This window comes from Terrapene carolina, unplaced genomic scaffold (assembly GCF_002925995.2).
Source record: "Terrapene carolina triunguis isolate 2854851 unplaced genomic scaffold, T_m_triunguis-2.0 Scaffold58, whole genome shotgun sequence".
Taxonomy (NCBI): Eukaryota; Metazoa; Chordata; order Testudines; family Emydidae; genus Terrapene; species Terrapene triunguis.
The window spans coordinates 36,049,512-36,068,472 of NW_020664409.1; the positions used below are offsets into that span (position 1 = coordinate 36,049,512).

Below are 18,961 nucleotides of genomic sequence, written 5' to 3' on the forward strand. Positions count from 1 at the left end.
GGGCGCCATGCCTGCAGACGCTCCAGGCAAACAAAACGTCCCGACCCACCAGCGGCTTACCCTGACGGCCGGGAGCCAAAGTTTGCCAACCTCTGAAATATAGGGTCGGCTTATGAAAGGGTCATACCGTTTTTGCTATTTTTACCTAACCATCTTGGCGGGTCAGCTTATAAACCAACGGGCTAATGAACGAGTATATATGGTATGTCATGCAGCTAAACGCATTAGCATTGACCAAGAATCCCAAGACAGAGATCAAAACACTGAACAACTTCTTCCCCCATGGAAAGTTCTCTTCTAGGTAAAATTTAGATTGGCAGAGCTCTGCGGGGGAAACTGATTTGCATCACTATATTTGCAGACACCAAATCCCAAAGCGTCGCCAAGGTGCCAGGTAAAGAGCTGATGTTACTATGCAATATACAAGATATATTCGTTATCTGAGCCTTTCTTCAAGCAATGTGCCACAGCAAATTAGAAATTGTTACAAAAATGGTCACAGCTGTACCAGTTTTAGAAAGAGCACTAAACATTAAAAGGATACAGGGCAAGACATGCAGCTAAGGGAAGGAAAGGGAGCCTAGTGATCAAAAAGTCTAATGAGAGACATTTGTAGGTGGTAAGTGGAGTAGCGTCAGGGGACTGAAGAATGAATAATGGAGCTTAGAGGCTCTAGTCACCTCTTGTTTACAATTCTGACAATGTAATTTTATAACAAGACTTGTGGAAACTAGCAAAGCTATTGTTTCCTGTACTTTGAGAAAACTGGCTTTCATTTAAACTTTTCCAATGGATTGTATTTATATTCTGTAGCAAACAAATACAGCTTTCATTTTTACAGAGGATCTTCACTTTCCTTTCCCAATTTCTCAGGCAACAAAGGGGGATTACAAGTCTCCATTCTGAAACATCCACTTTCACCTAGCATTTTCCTCCCTGCCTCCAGCTGCCACTACAGGACTTTCACCTGTAACTGGGAAGGTGTAGAGAAGAGATCACCAATAATACTTTATCAGTAAGGGGTCTTAAAGGAACAATATAGTCAGTCAGCATCTTTGCCTGACCCTAGTACTCATCACTCCTTGGTCTTTGCTTGGTTTGGGAGGAGCTGATGTTTAAAGGTGGAACCTGACATCAAGTCTCCTACATTACCATGCACTGCAATGGCCTCTGAGATTTAGTTATAAAATGCAGATGTCCAGTAACTAAGGTACCTCTTAATGCACTTGGGATAATACTTTTTAAGGCAGGCATTAAAATAGCATTTTTGCTCATCTGTTAGTAATTGTGATCTTGCTTATTTCCAAAGGGCCAGTTATAGATTGGTACTTTAAAAACATGTCAATGTTGGGACTAGACTGTAATGTACACATTAAATTGCCTCTGCACTGAAACTTGAGAATAGTGGTATCTATTACATCTCATTAACTCTGGACCTATTGTCCTCCTTTACCAGCAAAGACATGAACAAACAAAAATGGATTAATTTGACAGCATAAAATGAACCTATGCAATGTACATAAGTTTTAAAATAAAACTGTTGTGTTTAGACTTAGGTTTATTGTGATGTCAAGCTAGCAATATTGCCATTCATTCTTAATACAACTAGGGAGATCGAGTGACTGGAAACTTAAAAAGCAATAGGATACACAAATCATTAAAAATACATGATGAAATAAGAAATAAGAGCCAGCATCGATTTCAGCAAGACTTGTTTAAATGAGTTAAAACATGTCCATTTTAAAGCATTCGCTATCTACATATATATAAAAAATGTATACCCTTGCTTATTAGTCAAAATGGAATGGTATATAATAGTTTACTTGACAATGGTGACAGTCTGTTAATGTAGGAGAAAGTCACTCTGTGCTTTTAATAAGGAATCCTATCTGCTTTTCAGTTCTCATACCCAAGGGAAAAATATCTACAATTATCTTTCACAGGAGTCTCATGGTTTTTGCCTACATGGCAATAAAGTTTACAGTATATCTTTAAAAAGAATAGGCAACATCCTACCTGTGTTTTTTGATGCCGTTAGACAGAGACTCTCCACCACCACAGACCTTTCCACCTCCACCACAGACCTTTTCTTCGGACATGCTGGAGGTTATTGTATTGTTTGACTCCACACTGTCCTCTAATGAGTACGTTGTTACTGTTTCAAATCCACTTAATGATTTTTCAGATTCTGAATCTGCAAGAGAGCAGGTGCATGTTAATGAATATAAACTTCAATGATAGACTTCACAGACTAACAGACACCTTCTTCCTCATACAAAACTCTGAAACCTAAGTAGGTTACTTTGTTCTGATGACAGCAGCCGTCTGGTAACTACTAGTACCTCAAGACTGCCGATACGCCATATCTAGAGATGGATTAAAGGATCCTGGATCTTTTGAGAGGTGGGGGGGGGAGGGAGAGAAAGAAAGGGGAGAAAAGAAGATAGGAAAGATACTGAAATCCACTAACACAATTGAAGTTGTCAGTTTTTAGTTAAAGTTAATCCATTTTAGCTCTTGTTTAAAACTCAGCACCAGTGTCATATTAAAACTACTGGCTCAGCCAACCAGAAACTAGTGCTAGTTAATAAAAATCTATATTTCAGAGTTTCATTTTAAATGAACAATTTCTTGTTCTTCCCCTACTCAGACTGCACATGAAGTACGTGTTAAATTTATTTGTTCTAACTTGTATGAGGTGAATTGAAAAATACAATTTATTTTGGTAACAAATATTTGCACTGTAAAAATGATAATCAAAAATAATTTACACTGATTTCAATTACATATATGAAAAATGTAGAAAGACATCCAAAATATTTAATAAATTTCAACTGGTATTCTATTGTTTAACAGTGCGATTAAAATCGCGATTAATTGCAATTAATTTTTTTAGTTAATCATGTGAGTTAACTGAGATTAAGTCGACAGTCCTATTTTTTTTTGTGAAACAGTGTTACACTGTTGACTCATATTCAGCTTGTGATCCATTAGGACTCCCAGATCTCTTTTTGCAGTACTCTTTCCTAGGCAGTCATTTCCCATTTTGTATGCGTGCAACTGATTGTTCCTTCCTACATGGAGTACTTTGCATTTTTCCTTACTGAATTTCATTCTGTTTACTTCAGACTGTTTGTCCAGATCATTTTGAATTTTAATCCTATCCTCCAAAGCACTTGCAACCCCTCCCAGCTTGGTATCATCCGCAAGCTTTATAAGTGCACTCTCTATGCCATTATCTAAATCATTGATTAAGATACTGAACAGAACCGGACCCAGAACTGATCCCTGAGGGACTCCACTTGATATGCCCTTCCAGCTTGACTGCGAACCACTGATAACTACTCTCTGGGAATGGTTTTCCAACCAGGTATGCACCCCACCTTATAGTAGCTCCATCTAGGTCGTATTTCCCTAGTTTGTTTATGAAACGGTCATGCGAGACAGTATCAAAAGCCTTACTAAAGTCAAGATATACCATATCTACCACTTTGCCCCATCCACAAGGCTTGTTACCCTCTCAAAGAAAGCTATTAGGCTGGTTTGATGTGATTTGTTCTTGACAAATCCATGCTGTTACTTATCACATTATATTCTAGGCGTTTGCAAATTATTGCTTAATTATTTGTTCCATTATCTTTCCAGATACTGAAGTTAAGCTGACTGGTCTAATTCCTTGGGTTGTCATTATTCCCCATTTTATAGATGGGCAAATATTAGTGCCATTTTGCAGTCCTCTGGCATCTCTCCCATCTTCCATGACTTTTTGAAGATAATTGCTAATGGCTCAGATACCTCCTCAGTGTGCTCCTTGAATATTCTAGGATGTATTTCATCAGGCCCTGGTGACTTGAAGACATCTAGCTTGTCTAAGTAATTTTTAAACTTGTTCTTTCCCTATTTTAGCCTCTGCTGCTACCTCATTTTCACTGGCTTTCACTATGTTAGATGTCCAATTGCTACTAATCTTTTTGATGAAAACGGAAACAAAAAAGTCATTTAACACGTCTGCCAGTTCCACGTTTTCTGTAATTGTTCCTCCCCCGTCCATTAAGTAATGGGCCAACTCTGTCCTTGGTCTTCCTCTTGTTTCTAATGTATTTATAGAATGTTGTTACCCTTTATATCTCTAGCTAGTTTGATCTCATTTTGTGCCTTGGCTTTTCTAATTTTGTCCCTACATATTTGTAATATATTTGTTTATATTCATCCTTTGTAATTTGATCTAGTTTCCATTTTTTGTAGGACTCTCTTTTGAGTTTCAGATCATTGCAGATCTCCTAGTTAAGCCAGGGTGGTCTTTTGCCATAGTTCCTATCTTTCCTACACAGTGGGATAGTTTGCTCTCGTGACCTTAATAATGCCCGCTCAGGGCAGGGGGCTGGGAGCACCTCCACGAGCCGAGCACCCCAGCTTTCTGCCCTGCACCTCCCCACCCCAACACACACCCATCCCTCTGCCCTGCACCCCCACAGCCCCAGCCCTCTGCCCTGACCTCGAGTCCCCCCCAACACCCAGCCTTCTGCCCTGCACCTCCACACACACCCCAGCCCTCAGCCCTGAACCCCCCCACCCAGCCTTGTGCCCTGCACCTACACACACACCCCAGCCCTTTGCCCTGACCTTGAGTTCCCCCCCACCCAGCCCTCTGCCCTGAACCCCCCCACACCCAGCCTTCTGCCCTGACCTCGAGTCCCCCCAACACCCAGCCCTCTGCCCTGAACCCCCCACCCAGCGGGCTGAGCAGGCTGGCAGCGTAAGATCAGCATTTTAATTTAATTTTAAATGAAGCTTCTTAAACATTTTGAAAACCTTGTTTACTTTACATACAAGAATAGTTTAGTTCTATAATATACACTTAGAGAGAGACCCCTTCTAAAAAAACGTTAAAATGTATTACTGGCACGCGAAACCTTAAATTAAAGTGAATAAATGAAGACTCGGCACACCACTTCTGAAAGGTTGCCGACCCCTGCCTTAGAATCATGAACTCTACCATTTCATGATCACTTTCACCTAAGCTACCTTCCACTTTCAAATTCTCAACCAGTTCCTCCCTATTTGTCAAAACCAAATCTAGAACAGCCTCTCCCCTAGTAGCTTCCTCCACCTTCTGAAATAAAAAATGGTCTCAAATACATTCCACTATACAATACACTTGTGATATGCCATAAGACCCCAGAGAGGAAAAGGAAGAGGTAGACTTGCTTATCATATATACACAGTTTGCACTGTTGGTCACTTACAAGGCTATTTTAACCTTTGACCCCTCTCTGGTCTGAATACAGCCCCTCAAGTGCTAGGGTCTCATGCCCTTACCTTGTCTAGGGTGCAATCTTGTGATTCTCCCACAGGGGACTGTAACCCAGGGCACAATCTATCAGCCATGCCTACTCTGTAGGCCCAACTAGGTTTGGAACCTGTGACCAGTGGTAAACAGTGACCAGATAGACAATGCTTTGTTTGGAGAAGTCTATTTTCTTTCATTCTTATGATGGTAAATATGCTTATCTATCTTACCTGGAGGCTTGCTATCCCTCAGCACAGATTCTAGGCAAGTCCCTCTTTACTCAAGACCCTTGACTTCTAGGGTCTGTGAGAGCCACTTCTCAGCAACTCTCCACAACCATTCACCCCCTCTCCTTTTATCCCCCCTTCCCACAAAGTTTTGTCTCAGCTTCCAGGACTTTTAGTTCTCCTGTGTTAAACTGGAATTCATCTTAAGAAGCTAGTCCGCTGAGCTCAATAGGGGGTCAGTGATGGGACACACCAAATGGGTCTACTATTCTCCTGCCTGCATGGAAAGCTATTGTCCTTTTTATTGCGTAACTGTTGCCAACCCCTCTTGAATTAATCCCTTGTATTCATACAGTAACCCCTCCCTTACAGCAGTCAGATTTGGAGCTGCTCTAGTGTTCTTCTGTAAGACCTTTGAATATTATATGTTCTGTCACACACAGATCGATCATTAGAGAGGAAGGGGAATATCTAACTAGCTGAAAAGAAAGCCAGTCCACATAGTGGAAGCCAAAATTCACAAGTACAAGAGGACTGACCAGGCAGCAGGAGGCCCTTCTAGGGCATGGAATTGTAGCTATGTGACAGTTATATCAAAAAGTACACTGACAGCGGGCGTGGTGAAAGTCACGAAGACGTTAATCAAGGGAAGATACTCCCCTACCATAACAGGCAGACTAACCCTGACAGCCTAGGCTGAACAAGAGTGCTAATTTCTAGAAAGGGGAATTCAGATAATAAATATGTCTGAATAAAGAGAAGTGGCAACACACAACAATGCACAAGGAAAGGATTAAACTGAGACCAGATACTAGACCAACACCAAGGCAAGTAACAAAAAACATTAGTTTGGGGTAGAACATATCGTCTAAGCAGGAAGCTGTTAACCAAAGATCAATTCTTCAAGATAATGAAAGCTGCAAATGGAGGGGTTAGTGTACACAGTTTAATACTGATTTAACTATATCTGTTTAAAAACAGTGTGAATATAGTTACAACTTAAAGGTGTTTATAGCTAGCTGTATAGTGCCATGGGCATCTTTAAACAGTGTAACTGCAGCCACACTAGCCATTTGCACAGATATAATTAAAACCATATTTAGCTCAGACCTAGAGATTAAGCACTACATGAAAAGATGAGCCAAATCAGGGCAGTTTTAGTTTTACCAAAATCAGGCTTGACATTTTGTTTTTACCAGTTTTAGATAGTTTTGCTTTGTGATTTAGAGGCCATGTTTCCCTGCTTACTTGTAACTTTCAGAATGAGGTACATCACTCCTCACCCCACAATTTACACCTGTTTAGCCAGTTTCTGCACTGCAGACACTAATTTGTGATTGCAGAACCTCCAAATTTGGACTCAGTTTGGATATGCCTCCTGAAGTCTGTATCGTTACCCAACGCTTATCTGGATAATTCATCTCGCTAGAGGATACCATTAAGCCTTGGAAAATTTTGTCCCCACACAATACTTCTTCCCCATTCAAGCACACTAGCCAGGTTTGGGGGAGTCTATGTTTAATATCTGACTCTGGGATGAAAAGCCACACTGCTGCTATTTAACTTGGTTTTTATGAATCTTAGTAGTTTCTGTATGTTTTCCAGTATGGGAGGTTAGAGATACCTGGAAATGTGAGCTCAGACTGAGAGCTTGTCTACACAGGGACATCCAGGAAAATTAATCCCAATTAACTAAAAGTGTGACTATGAAGTGGATAGTTAAATCACATTAAACACTTATGTGGATTCTGTTTTTCAGCATTAAAGTGGCCTCAACTAAATTTCACTTTATTCCAGAATGAATTAAGTGAAACTGAATTGAGGCCACTTTAAATCTGAACAAGGGTGTTCACACATGGGTTCGATGCAGCTTAACCCACTTCAAATTCACTCTCTGTTACTTTGGGTTAGTTTACTGGACAACCCTGTGTAAACAAGGCCTGAGTCTTTAACTACTAGAATATATATGGAGATATACCTATCTCATAGAACTGGAAGGTCATCGAGTCCAGTCCGCTGCCTTCACTAGCAGGACCAAGTATTGTCCCTGACAGTCTCCCCCCCGATCCCTAAATGGCCCCCTCAAGGATTGAACTCACAACCCTGGGTTTAGCAGGCCAATGCTCAAACCACTGAGCTATCCCTTCCCCCCCTCAGAGTCAGCCTCTGTCAGCAGAGTGTTCAGATTTACAATAAGCACCATTTAATACACTCCAATGTCAAGGCATACTAAATGAGGAATGTCAGTTTTACCATAAAAAAAGTTAGTCTTGTGTAGGTCAGAGCTCCTTTCAGAATCTGACATAACACCCAATATTTACTGGCCTTCCCTGCTGTACCACTGGATGTTATGATGAACTATACATAAGCACATAAACCAAAAAATCGCATTAAGAGAAAAGCCTGACCAAAATGGCATTTCTTCAGTAACTAACCAACATATTTCTAAAAGCAGTACATAGTAAATATGCAAACAAGATTATAACAGTGACTTTCATTTGTAAAATGCAAGAATGCTGTGAATTGGAAAGTGTTTAAGTAGTGAGGGCCACAGATTCTAACATGGGTCTCCAGCCTGCTTAAAGCTTTGGGGGGCAAAACGGAGACCTGTCAGTTACTGGTTCAGGAACACATTCTTCATGCAGAAGAGTGAATTGAGATGGCTTCTACAGCTAGGACAAGACTGTGTTGTAGCTAAGTAAGTTAAAAAAATATGCCTAGTGTCTAGAAAAAGCAGTTACTCACCTTCTCATAACTGTTGTTCTTCGAGATGTGTTGCTCATATCTATTCCAATTAGGTGTGTGCGCGCTGCGTGCACAGTTCGCCAGAAGGCTTTTCCCCTAGCAGCACCCATCCGGTTGGTTCTGGAGCCCCCTGGAGTTGTGCCTTCATGGCGCTGCATATAGGGCCCTGCCGTCTCGCCACCTCTACAGTTCCTTCTTAGAATCATAGAAGATTAGGGTTGAAGAGACCTCAGGAGGTCATCTAGTCCAACCCCCTGCTCAAAGCAGGACCAACACCAACCAAATCATCCCAGCCAGGGCTTTGTCAAGCCGGGCCTTAAAAACCTCTAACGATGAAGATTCCACCACCTCCTTAGTAACCCATTCCAGTGCTTCACCACCCTCTTAGTGAAATAGCATTTCCTAATATCCAACTGAGACCTCCCCCACTGCAACTTGAGACCATTGTTCCTTGTTCTGTCATCTGCACAACTGAGAACAGCCGAGCTCCATTCTCTTTGGAACCCGCCTTCAGGTAGTTGAAAGCCGCTATCAAATCCTCCCTTACTCTTCTCTTCTGTAGACTAAATAAGCCCAGTTCCCTCAGCCTCTCCTCATAAGTCATGTGCCCCAGCCCCCTGATCATTTTCGTTGCCTTCCACTGGACTCTCTCCAATTTGTCCACATCCTTTCTGTAATGGGGAGCCCAAAATTGGATGCAATACTCCAGATGTGGCCTCACTAGTGCTGAATAGAGGGGAATAATCACTTTCCTCAATCCGCTGGCAATGGTCCTACTAATGCAGCCCAATATGCCGTTAGCCTTCCTGGCAACAAGGGCACACTGCTTCTTGCCGGATAGTCCGACAGAGGGGAAGGCGGGTGGGTTTGGAAGCCTTACCTAGGAGGTGGGGTCAGAGTTTATGGAATAGCTGATTGAAGCACAGCCCTGCCGAACACTGCATCATCCCTGGCGTGCCGGGTGATGGCGTAATGTGAAGTGAAGGTGTGGAACGAAGACCACGTAGCTGCTCTGCATATCTCCTGGATCGGTACCTGGGCCAGAAAGGCCACCGAAGATGCCCGAGCTCTGGTGGAGTGTGCAGTCTGAGCAGGGGCAGGGACAGGGACCTTAGCGAGGTCATAACAAATCCTGATACTGGATGTGATCCGTGACGATATCCTTTGCGTGGACACTGGGAGGCCTTTCATCCTGTCCACCACAGCAACAAACAACTGGTTCAGCTAACAGCTTAGTTCGTTCAATATAAAAGCCCATTGCATGCCGCACATCCAGGGAATGGAGCCTCTGCTCGTGGCTATTGGCATGGGGTTTTGGGAAAAAGACTGGAAGGAATATGTCTTGATTGGTGTGGAAATTTGAGACCACCTTCAGGAGGAATGCCGGGTGGGGTCACAGTTGCACCTTCTCTTTGTAGAAAATAGCACACGGAGGGTCGGATGTGAGAGCCTTGAGCTCGGACACCCTTCTGGCTGATGTTATTGCAAACAAAAAGGCCACCTTATGGGAAAGGTAGAGGAGTGAGCACATTGCTAGGGGCTCGAACGGGTCCCATCCCCCCCCCCCAATCAGCCTTGAGAGTACCAAGTTAAGGTCCCAAGTGGGGGTGGCTGCTGAATATGAGGATATAATCTGTCCAACACCTTGAACTACCGCACCATTTTGTTAGTGAAGATGGTGCATCCATGCTCTCCTGGGTGAAAAGCTGAGATGGCAGACAGGTGAACCTTTATTGAGTAGTGAGACAAGCCGTGCTGTTTCAGCTTTAGGAGGTAGTCCAAGATAAAGGGGACCGACGATTGTGTTGGAAGGATACGATTCTACAAGCACCAAATCATGAATCTCTTCCACTTGGCTAGATAAGTCGCTCTGGTTGAAGGCTTTCTGCTACCCAGAAGAACCTCGCTCAGGGGGTCTGAGCATGTAAGCTCTAACGGGTTCAATCACGCAACTTCAAAGCCGTGAGGTGGAGAGACTTGAGATTGGGGTGTTGAAGCCTTCCGTGAAGTTGAGTGATGAGATCCGGAACTAGCGGTACAGTGATTGGAGTGTCCACTGATAGCTCCAATAGCATGGTGTACCAATGCTGACATGGCCAGGCCGGTGCCACTAGGATCACTGAAGTTCCGTCGCTCCGGATTTTGAGGAGGACCTTGTGAATCAGCGGTATGGGAGGGAACGCATAGAACAGGCAGTCCTTCCATGGAAGGAGAAACGCATCTGCCAACAAATCTGGGCTGTGGTTTAGGAAGGAGCAGAATTGTAGGCACTTCCTGTTGGCCCTTGTGGCTAACAGATCAATCTGGGGAACTCCCCACCGCTGGAAGATATTGTTTATTACATCCAGGTGGATAGATGACTCGTGGTTATGAAAAGACCTGCTGAGGTGGTCTGTTAAGACGCTTCCAAAAGTATGGACTGTGCTATGCAGAACTCCCAGAGCGTGAGGGCGAGGGGAGTGTGCTCTCCCCGTCTGTTGATATAAAACATCGCTGTTGTATTATCTGTCAGGACCAATATGCACTTGCCCTCCAGGAGAGGCTGAAAGGCCTGACATGCCAGCCGGACCGCCCTGAGCTCCCTTACATTGATGTGAAGCATCAATTCCTCCTGAGACCAGAGGCTCTGAGTTCTGTGCTCCCCAGGTGTGCCCCTCACCCCATGGCTGAGGCATCGGTGGTCAGACAGGGATGGACGAGGTTTGGAAAATGCGACCCCTGCGCACATCAAGTGTGGGTCGAGCCACCAGTGAAGAGACTTGAAAACGTCTGGTGGAAGGGTAACCACCATGTCTAGACTGTGCCTGCTTGGTCAATACACCAATGCTAGCCAAGCTTGGAGAGGTCTGGGTCAGCCTCGCGTGCTGCACTACATATGTGCAAGATGCCATGTGACCTAGGAGTTTTAAGCAACTCCTTACTGTGGTTATAGGGAATCGTTTGAGGTCCTGTATGATGTCATGAATGGCCTGGAACGCTCTGGACTGTGTTGAGTCTAGCACTGCCCCTATGAACTCTATTCTGAGTAGGGGTGAGCATTGACTTTTGAGTGTTTAGGAGGAGGCCCAATGCATTGGAGGTGGAGCTTATGAGGGAGCCTGTTGATCCACTTGTGTTCTGGACCAGCCCTTGGCTAGCCAGTCGGCTAGGTAAGGAAATACCTGAACCTGCCTTTTCCGACTGACATACATTTGGTAAACACCCGAGGTGCCGATGATAGGCCGAACAGTAGTACTATGAATTGATAGTGGGAACTCCTGACTGTAAACCTTAAGAAGTGCCTGTGGGGCAGGATTATAGAAATGTGGAAGTATGCCTCCTTCAAGTCGAGGGTGGCATACCAATCTCCTGGATCCAGGGATGGGATGAGAGTGGCCAAAGAGACCATTCGAAACTGTAGTTTTTTCCATGAACCTGTTGAGATCGCGCAGGTCCAAGATGGGTCTGAAGCCCCCTTTTACTTTCCAGTATTTCCTAATACTGGGAGTATAACCCCTTTCCCTTGAGCTCTGGCGGAACCTCCTCCACAGCCCACCGATAGGAGGTTTTGTACCTTCTGGACGAGAAGTTGCTTGTGAGAGGGGTCCCTGAAGAGGGACAGGGAAGGGGAGTGGGGGAGAGAGAAAATTGGAGAGAATATCCCATCTCTACTGTGCGGAGGACCCAAATGGTCTGAGATGATTTGGGACCAGGCTCGGTAGAAATGGGATAGATGTTCCAAAAACAGGAAAGAAGGATCCCATTGAGAGGTTGGTATAACGCCCTCGGGCGCATCCTCAAAAGGTCTGCCTAGAGCCTGGTGGCTGCCAGGACGACCCAGACCCCCTGTTATTTGGGGGTTGGGGTTGGCAATGACGATTCTGGTCCTGCCTAAACTGCCCCTGGTATGGTCGTGTCGTGGGTTGAGGCCTAAATTGTCTATGCTGGGTGGCAGGGGTGTGCAGACCCAGCGATCTTACAGTGGCTTGGGAGTCTTTCAGACTGTGGAGTCTCCAGTCCGTTTTCTCCAAAAAATAACGTGGTCCCCTCAAACGGTAGGTCCTGAATTGTCTGTTGGATCTCCGCGGGGAGGCCCGAGGCCTGCAGCCATGAGCAACGGTGCACTGCGATGCCCGAAGACATTGTCCTCGTTGCTGAGTCCGCCAAGTCTAACGCTGCTTGCGGTGACCTCCTGGCGACTGTCTTGCCCTCATCCATGAGAGCTGAGAATTCTGGCTTAGAATCTGGTGAGACAAGGTCTGAGAAATTTGGACATTGCGTCCCATGACTTGAAGTTATAATGGCTAAGGATCGCTTGCTGGTTTGCGATGCTCCGGTGGAGCATATCTTCCTCCTGAAGAGGTCCGGCTTCTTTCCGTCCTTAGCTTGAATGGTAGGCCCTTGCCTTTCCCTTGTGTTAACAGCCACCACTAGCAACGAGTCTGACGTGGGGGGGGTAAACAAGTATTCATAGCCCTTGGAGGGCACAAAGTACTTTCGCTTGACTCCCTTAGCTGTAGGAGCCAGAGAGGATGGTGTATGCCACAGGGTTTTTGTATTCTCCTGAATGGTCTTTATCAGGGGAAGGGCCACCCTGGTGGGTTCTGCTGGGGATAAAATGTCCACCATTGGGTCTGACACCTCAGTGACCTCCTCCATTCCTGTACCCTGAAGTTCTGAGCGACCCACCTCAGAAGTTCAAGGTGGGCTCTGCTGTCGGGGAGGCCCCGAGGATGTTCCTGCACTGCCTCGTCTGGAAACTATGAGGAGGAGCCCGAAATATGAGAGGGGCCCCTCCTGCCTATCCGGCTCCCCAAAACGCTGAGGCTCTGTCCCCAAATCAGAGTCTGCTTTGGTGCCGGCCCCAGTACCGGTTGTGGCAGCGGCGCCGTCCGGGGTACTGAATGTAGCTGCAATGCCAGGTCTGTTGTCGGTGCCTGGCATGGTACCAATTGTGGCACTAGCGGTGGTAGCAGTGGCTGATGCCTGGGAGAAATCCCTGGCCCTGGATGCAGTCCTTCTCTCAGACATGACCAAAAAGGAGTGTACCGAGGTGGACCCATTGGGACTGGTGATAAGCCCACAGGGTCCAGAAGAGCCATTGAGTTGGCACCTGTCATTGTGGAGGCCACTGTACTGGGGAGGTGGGGGAAAAGGGAGTTTGGGTCATTGCCGCTGACTGGGAGTGCCAGCGGCTACGATGTCAGCTTCTCTGGGACATATGAGTCCGTGTCCGATGCGGACTGCGATGAGTCCGCGTGCAGGGACCATGATGGCGCTGTGCCCGTCGGTGCTGGGCCGATGTAGATCGTTGCTGCATCATAGCCAGCTTGCCCCTGGACTTCACCAGTGGCCTCTGAGTCGTTTGGGGCCTCAAGACCGGTGCTGTGACACCGTGGTCGGGGGAGTGCGGACCTGTCAATATTATCAGGTCCTGCGCCGCCTCATAAGTCTCGGATGTGGAAGGGAGATCCAAATCCTTCACCTGGGTCACCTCTGGTGTCACCAGACTCAATGGTCCCTCCCGTGGGCCTGGAGTTGACGGTGCTGGCTGTTGAGCTGGAGGGGAGGTGTGGTCTTGCACCCGGTCTCCCTCCCTTGGGTTCACGTTCCCATGCGCGGGAAGGGAAGCGCCCTCTATCAGTCTTACTGTGCTGCTTCTTTGGGACAGGAGACCGAGCAGTGCCAAGATTGATCCTGCGCCGTGCTTGGCGCAGGGGAATGCTGGTGCAGAGGGTCCTCCTCAACACCTCCTGGACCAAAGCCGGCAAGCTGCGCACCTACGCTGAGGAGCCCAGTGCCGCGTCCATGGGGCTTGACTCAGACTGGGGGCAGAGAGCTACTTCCATTAGCAGCAACTTTAGTCTGTGATCCCTCTCCTTCGTGCGGGGGCAAAAGCTCCTACAGATCTTGCACCTGTCCGCTTGATGGGACTCCCGCAAGCACTTAAGATAAGCTAAGTGCAGGTCGCCCTTGGGCATAGGCTTCTGGCAAACCCCACACGGCTTAAACCCCTGGGTCCGAGGCATGCCCCGGGCCCGGGATGTGGGGGAGAGAAACACCCCACAGTACCCCAAGTCCAGATGTCTAACTACAACAATTTTTTAAAACTATATTTAAACTATTTACAAAAAATACACTAGAGGATCGCTTGTTGAATACGAGACAAAACGCTCCGACGACCACCACTGGACAGTAAGAAGAAACTGGAGAGTCTGCAGGGCCCTATATGCGGCACCATGAAGGCATGACTCCAGGGGGCTCCAGAGCTGACACCCCAGGTGCTTCTAGGGGAAATACCTTCCAGCGAACTGTGCATGCGGCGCGCGCACACCCCCCCCCCACCTCTTTCGAATAGATATGAGCAAGCACTCGAAGAAGAATGAGAACTGTGTTATTAATTTAAAAACACATACTGTTCCCTTACCTTTCCACAGGGCAAGTCAGATCTGTGAATTCTATTACTTGAAGTGTAAGCTTCTACTAGCTCACTTGTTGGCAAAAGTACTTGCATAAAAACAGCTCCTACAGCAGGATTTTAAATTGGCTGTTCGCAGCTCAGAGAGGAAGAGAATTTGGCCTAATAAACAAGTCACAGCTGAAGTAGCCGTGCATATCGGCCATTTTCTGATTGAGGCACTATAGTGTGCCACACCACCCTCTCAAAGAACGCTAATGATGCCTGTGTCACAGCCTGGCCCAATCCACCAGTCTGTTGTGAGTGCACCCAACTGCTGGATCCCACGTACTTCTAAGCCAAATGGGTCTGGACAGGGACTAGTCACTGGTTCCAGCTCTGGATCTGTAAGGCATGCTCTTACACCTCTTGTCTGAGCCTGAGCCCTTCCCTGGCCCATGGGACTATGCAATCCTGCCACCCCAAACCCTGGAACCAGGGCCTCAGGCTTCTTGAGCCTCCCTAGTTGCTTACTGTCCGACTCTTAGGCTGGGGTGGTCACTCTGGACTGCTAATTTAGTCCCTTCAGGGTCAATGAGGCAAGAACTTAACACACAATGGATTCCAAATTCAAACTGGAGGTCACCATGTCACCCACACATATCCCACTGCCACGGCTCCATGTCAGTTTTGCTGCCTTTTTTTTTTTAAAATGAAGAAACACATGGAGGGCCAAGCAGCCAGCTTGCAGATTTCTTCCTAAGAAGTGTGTGTCAAACCTCCTCCTCCAATTCCTGAATGTTTATTTTTTGGCTATATATAATTTTATTGTGCATGGGATTCCAAGCCATTGCTTTTTCTTTCAGGGCAAGAGTTTGGGACAGGAGCAGTAGTGAGATATGGGGTTTACTTTAGGGCTGAAAGCTGGGTTCATTCAGAGAACTCTTATCCTCATAAGCAGCAGTGGTGGTGCTCTATGGCTACCACTCCAACTTTCCAGCCAGCTCTAATTTGGAGTCCCTTCCTGTAGAAAAGTCCACATTTTGGAAAAAAAGTGTCTTGAAGTGTCAGAAAACATGGGCTCCCCTTCTACTAAGGGGATTACAGGGGGAAAAAAATGTTTCTTAACAAAACTGAATCTCAGTTTCTCAACTACCCATCTGGAAAGCTCTTGTCAATTTCCCTTTCCTCAAGGCTTTCAGGCAAGCAGCCTAGGAAATGTCATTTCATTTTTCCTGACAAAAGTTGAAAAAATTTTCAGGAAAGGCGAGTTTTTTCCCCATTAAAAAGTTCTGTTTGAGAAAAGGGCATTTTTCAACTGGAAAAATGATGAACTCCTGACCAGCTATCCTCCTAATTCCAATAATTGTCTGACTGATATTAGTTATTAACGAAGGCATTTTATAGATCGGGAACAGAGACAAACTCAAAAGATGACCAGAGGAATGGAATGCCTATCTTAAAGGAGAATGGAAGAGCCTGACTTGTTCAGCCTAGCAAAAGGCAGGTTGAGGGGGGATAGGATTGCGTTCTGTAAATACATCAGGGAAATAAACACCAGAAAGTCTGTCCATTAGCCTGAATATCTTTTCAATGTCGGTACAAGAACAAATGGGTATACACCGACCACGAACAAATCCACGCTGGAAACTGGAAGAAGGTTTCTATCCATCAGAGGAGTGAGGTTCTGGACCAGCCTTCCAATAGGTGCTTTGGGGACAAACAGTTTTGACAGCTGGACAAATTTATGAGTGGGATTGTATGATGGGGTTGATTATGATGGTGAGGGGCAGGGCTCGGCAGCCTTGTGGGTATCTTCTGGTTCATATTTGGAGTTTCTAAAAATCTCATGCTTCAACCGGTAATCTGCAGGGGTCAGGAAGGGATTTCCCCATGCTCAGGTATGCATGCGCACACATACAACTTACTGGGTTGTGGGGTTTTTTGGTCTCCTTCCTCTGAAGGATTAGAGATGGCCACAGCTAGAGACTGGCCCACCTCATCCAATATCCCCTTCACTGGTGCTTGGCTGGTTAGTTCTTGATCACAAGCTCAGCATCTAACTGATCCCCCCAGGTTACATTGACAGTGGCCGTAGAGGTTTTCCACCTACCTCTGTAGCATGGGATTCAGGTTGCTTGCCATGATCATCTGGGAACACCTCACTTGATCAATTCCCTGCCACTGCAGGGGCCTCAGGCATTGGTGCACTTTGGTCCCTCCTATTCTCTGCCTCTGGAATATAGTTTTAATCTCCTAAAGACTAATAGTTTGGTCTAATTTTGGTTGTTGGGTTTAGTGTGTGGGTGCTGGATGGTTGGGGGCTTATGATATACATTACTTAGGAGACTCCTTGATTAACCAATATGGATCTGGTGAAATATCAATACCACTGCTTTTTATTTCTTTTGTGTGTCACAGAACAGTTTCCAGGACAGTGTGAAGTTCTTTAGGGCCAAGGAATAAGATGTTATGACACTAGACTCAGAACCAGACTCCTGCATGCTTATAAGTTACCACTACAGGTATGTCCACACAAGCATACGAGATCACAGTATGGTTGGCCCAGGTCAGCTGACTCAAGCCGTGGGGCTAAAAACTGATGTGTAGACACATTTGGGCTCAGGCTGGAGCCCAAGCTCTGGGACCCTCTACTCTCACAGGGTCCCAGAGCTCAGGCTCTAGCCATGTGGTCCCCAAACTTTTTACCTTACACCCCCCTCGGAGCCAGGAGTGGGGCTGCAGCTCCTTGAGGGGAGGGGAGGCACGGACAGGGGTAAGTGGGCTGGGGCTTAGACTGAGTTCAAACCCTAACTATGTTCAGAGAAGAATCTAGACACCTTTTTGATCAAGTCTTTCCCTAAGAACATCTTAAAATATATAAAAATACATCCTAGACCCAAAAACAACCATTCTTTAATCTTCAGAGAAACAGACCTATGGAGGCACAGATGCCATGGTGCTCAGGTGCTTTTAATTAAAAAATTGCATTAAAATTTCAGCTGCAATATTGACATTTAAGTTATGGAAAGGGGAGGGGGAATTGGCACCTCACAAACACTCATCCATCCCCCAGCCTGTGACTGGGGACAATCCTTAGCTCAATCCATAATGAAACGTAAAGAAAGCAAACTGTTTCTGAGAGTCATAACGTCAGCTGTAATTGAAAGTTTCTTGGCTTGTGTCTTTACAGAATATCTTTGATAGAAAAAAGTTGAGGAAAGTAGCTATTCTGGTGATCAGCCCTGCCACGATCCAAGTTTTGCAAACTCTGCTCCTGGTAGACGGGAACATGCCACAGTTCTATGCCCAGATTCAGGAGGTACTTAAGCACTTGTTTAACTAAGTACATGAGAAGTCATGCTGCAGTAAAGCAAATGTTGAAGTACCTTTCCAGACAGGTGCCCTAGATGGTACAACTAGATTTGGGTCCCTCCCATTTTTAAACAAACAAAATATATAGACATTTGCCACATGTTCAAGTTCTGGATGTTATTTACTTACCTGAAACAGCATCATAGAACTGTTCCTCACTAAGGATGCTTAGAGGTGGTGATCCTTTAACTAGAGACTGCTCTAATTCATGGTGTTCGGTGGCTAGTGTCTCTAGTGCTTCTGACAAGATCTTGTTTTTCTCCTGCTCATGCTCCAGTTTCAAATTCCTCACCTATAAGTAGACACATGTATGAATAGAATCTATCCTCTAAATAGCTTTGAGCCACACATTCTTGGGAGAGATGAGATTTTTAGTTGGTCTTTGAACCAGTTATTTACAACAGAAACTGAAGTAGCTGAGTTATTTGTGTATTATATGAGCGATATTACAGGATAATTCTGTTCCCATCACATGAGTTTTTGTCTCAACGTTTTTTTAAACTATTGAAAAGTCTCTCGAAAAAAAGATTAAAGTTTTATATATTGGAATTCTGCAACTGAATTCAACACACAGCTTCTGATTGGCTAACATTCCAAACAATTACTACGTTTTAAACAATGTTTCCTGATTTGTTGGTAGTCAGAATAAAAAAGCCTGTTCTAGTGTTTAACCTGGATCCACATGCAGCAAGCCACTTCTACTGTTCTACTCTAATTTGGGCCAACTAGTATAATTTGAATTGCATTTCTCAGCAGGTGAGAGTTACATAGGTGCTAATATTTAAATGAACATTTTAAAAATTGGAGCATGTTAACCCCTAAGATTACTGTTTGCACGTAAGTTAAGGAAGTGAAAGAGGTGAGAAGAAAGGAGGGGAAAGTCTGACTGGCTGATTTGTCTCTGATGTAATGCTCCTATCACCCTATTGTAAACTGTTCATAGAACAG

The 18,961-nt window shown here is 45.4% G+C and overlaps 1 protein-coding gene across 3 annotated transcripts in view; it reads right to left on the bottom strand.

Moving 5' to 3' along the window:
- OSBPL1A (oxysterol binding protein like 1A) overlaps positions 1–18,961 on the bottom strand; it is a 149,734-nt gene that overhangs the window by 28,995 nt on the left and 101,778 nt on the right. For all 3 annotated transcript variants that reach the window (XM_026661649.2, XM_029913586.1, XM_026661655.2), the window contains exons 16-17: positions 18,143–18,305; positions 2,017–2,194 (exon numbers count right to left, since the gene is read on the bottom strand). In XM_026661649.2, coding sequence (XP_026517434.1) covers positions 2,017–2,194; positions 18,143–18,305 — 341 coding nt within the window. The remainder of the gene's footprint in view (positions 1–2,016; positions 2,195–18,142; positions 18,306–18,961) is intronic.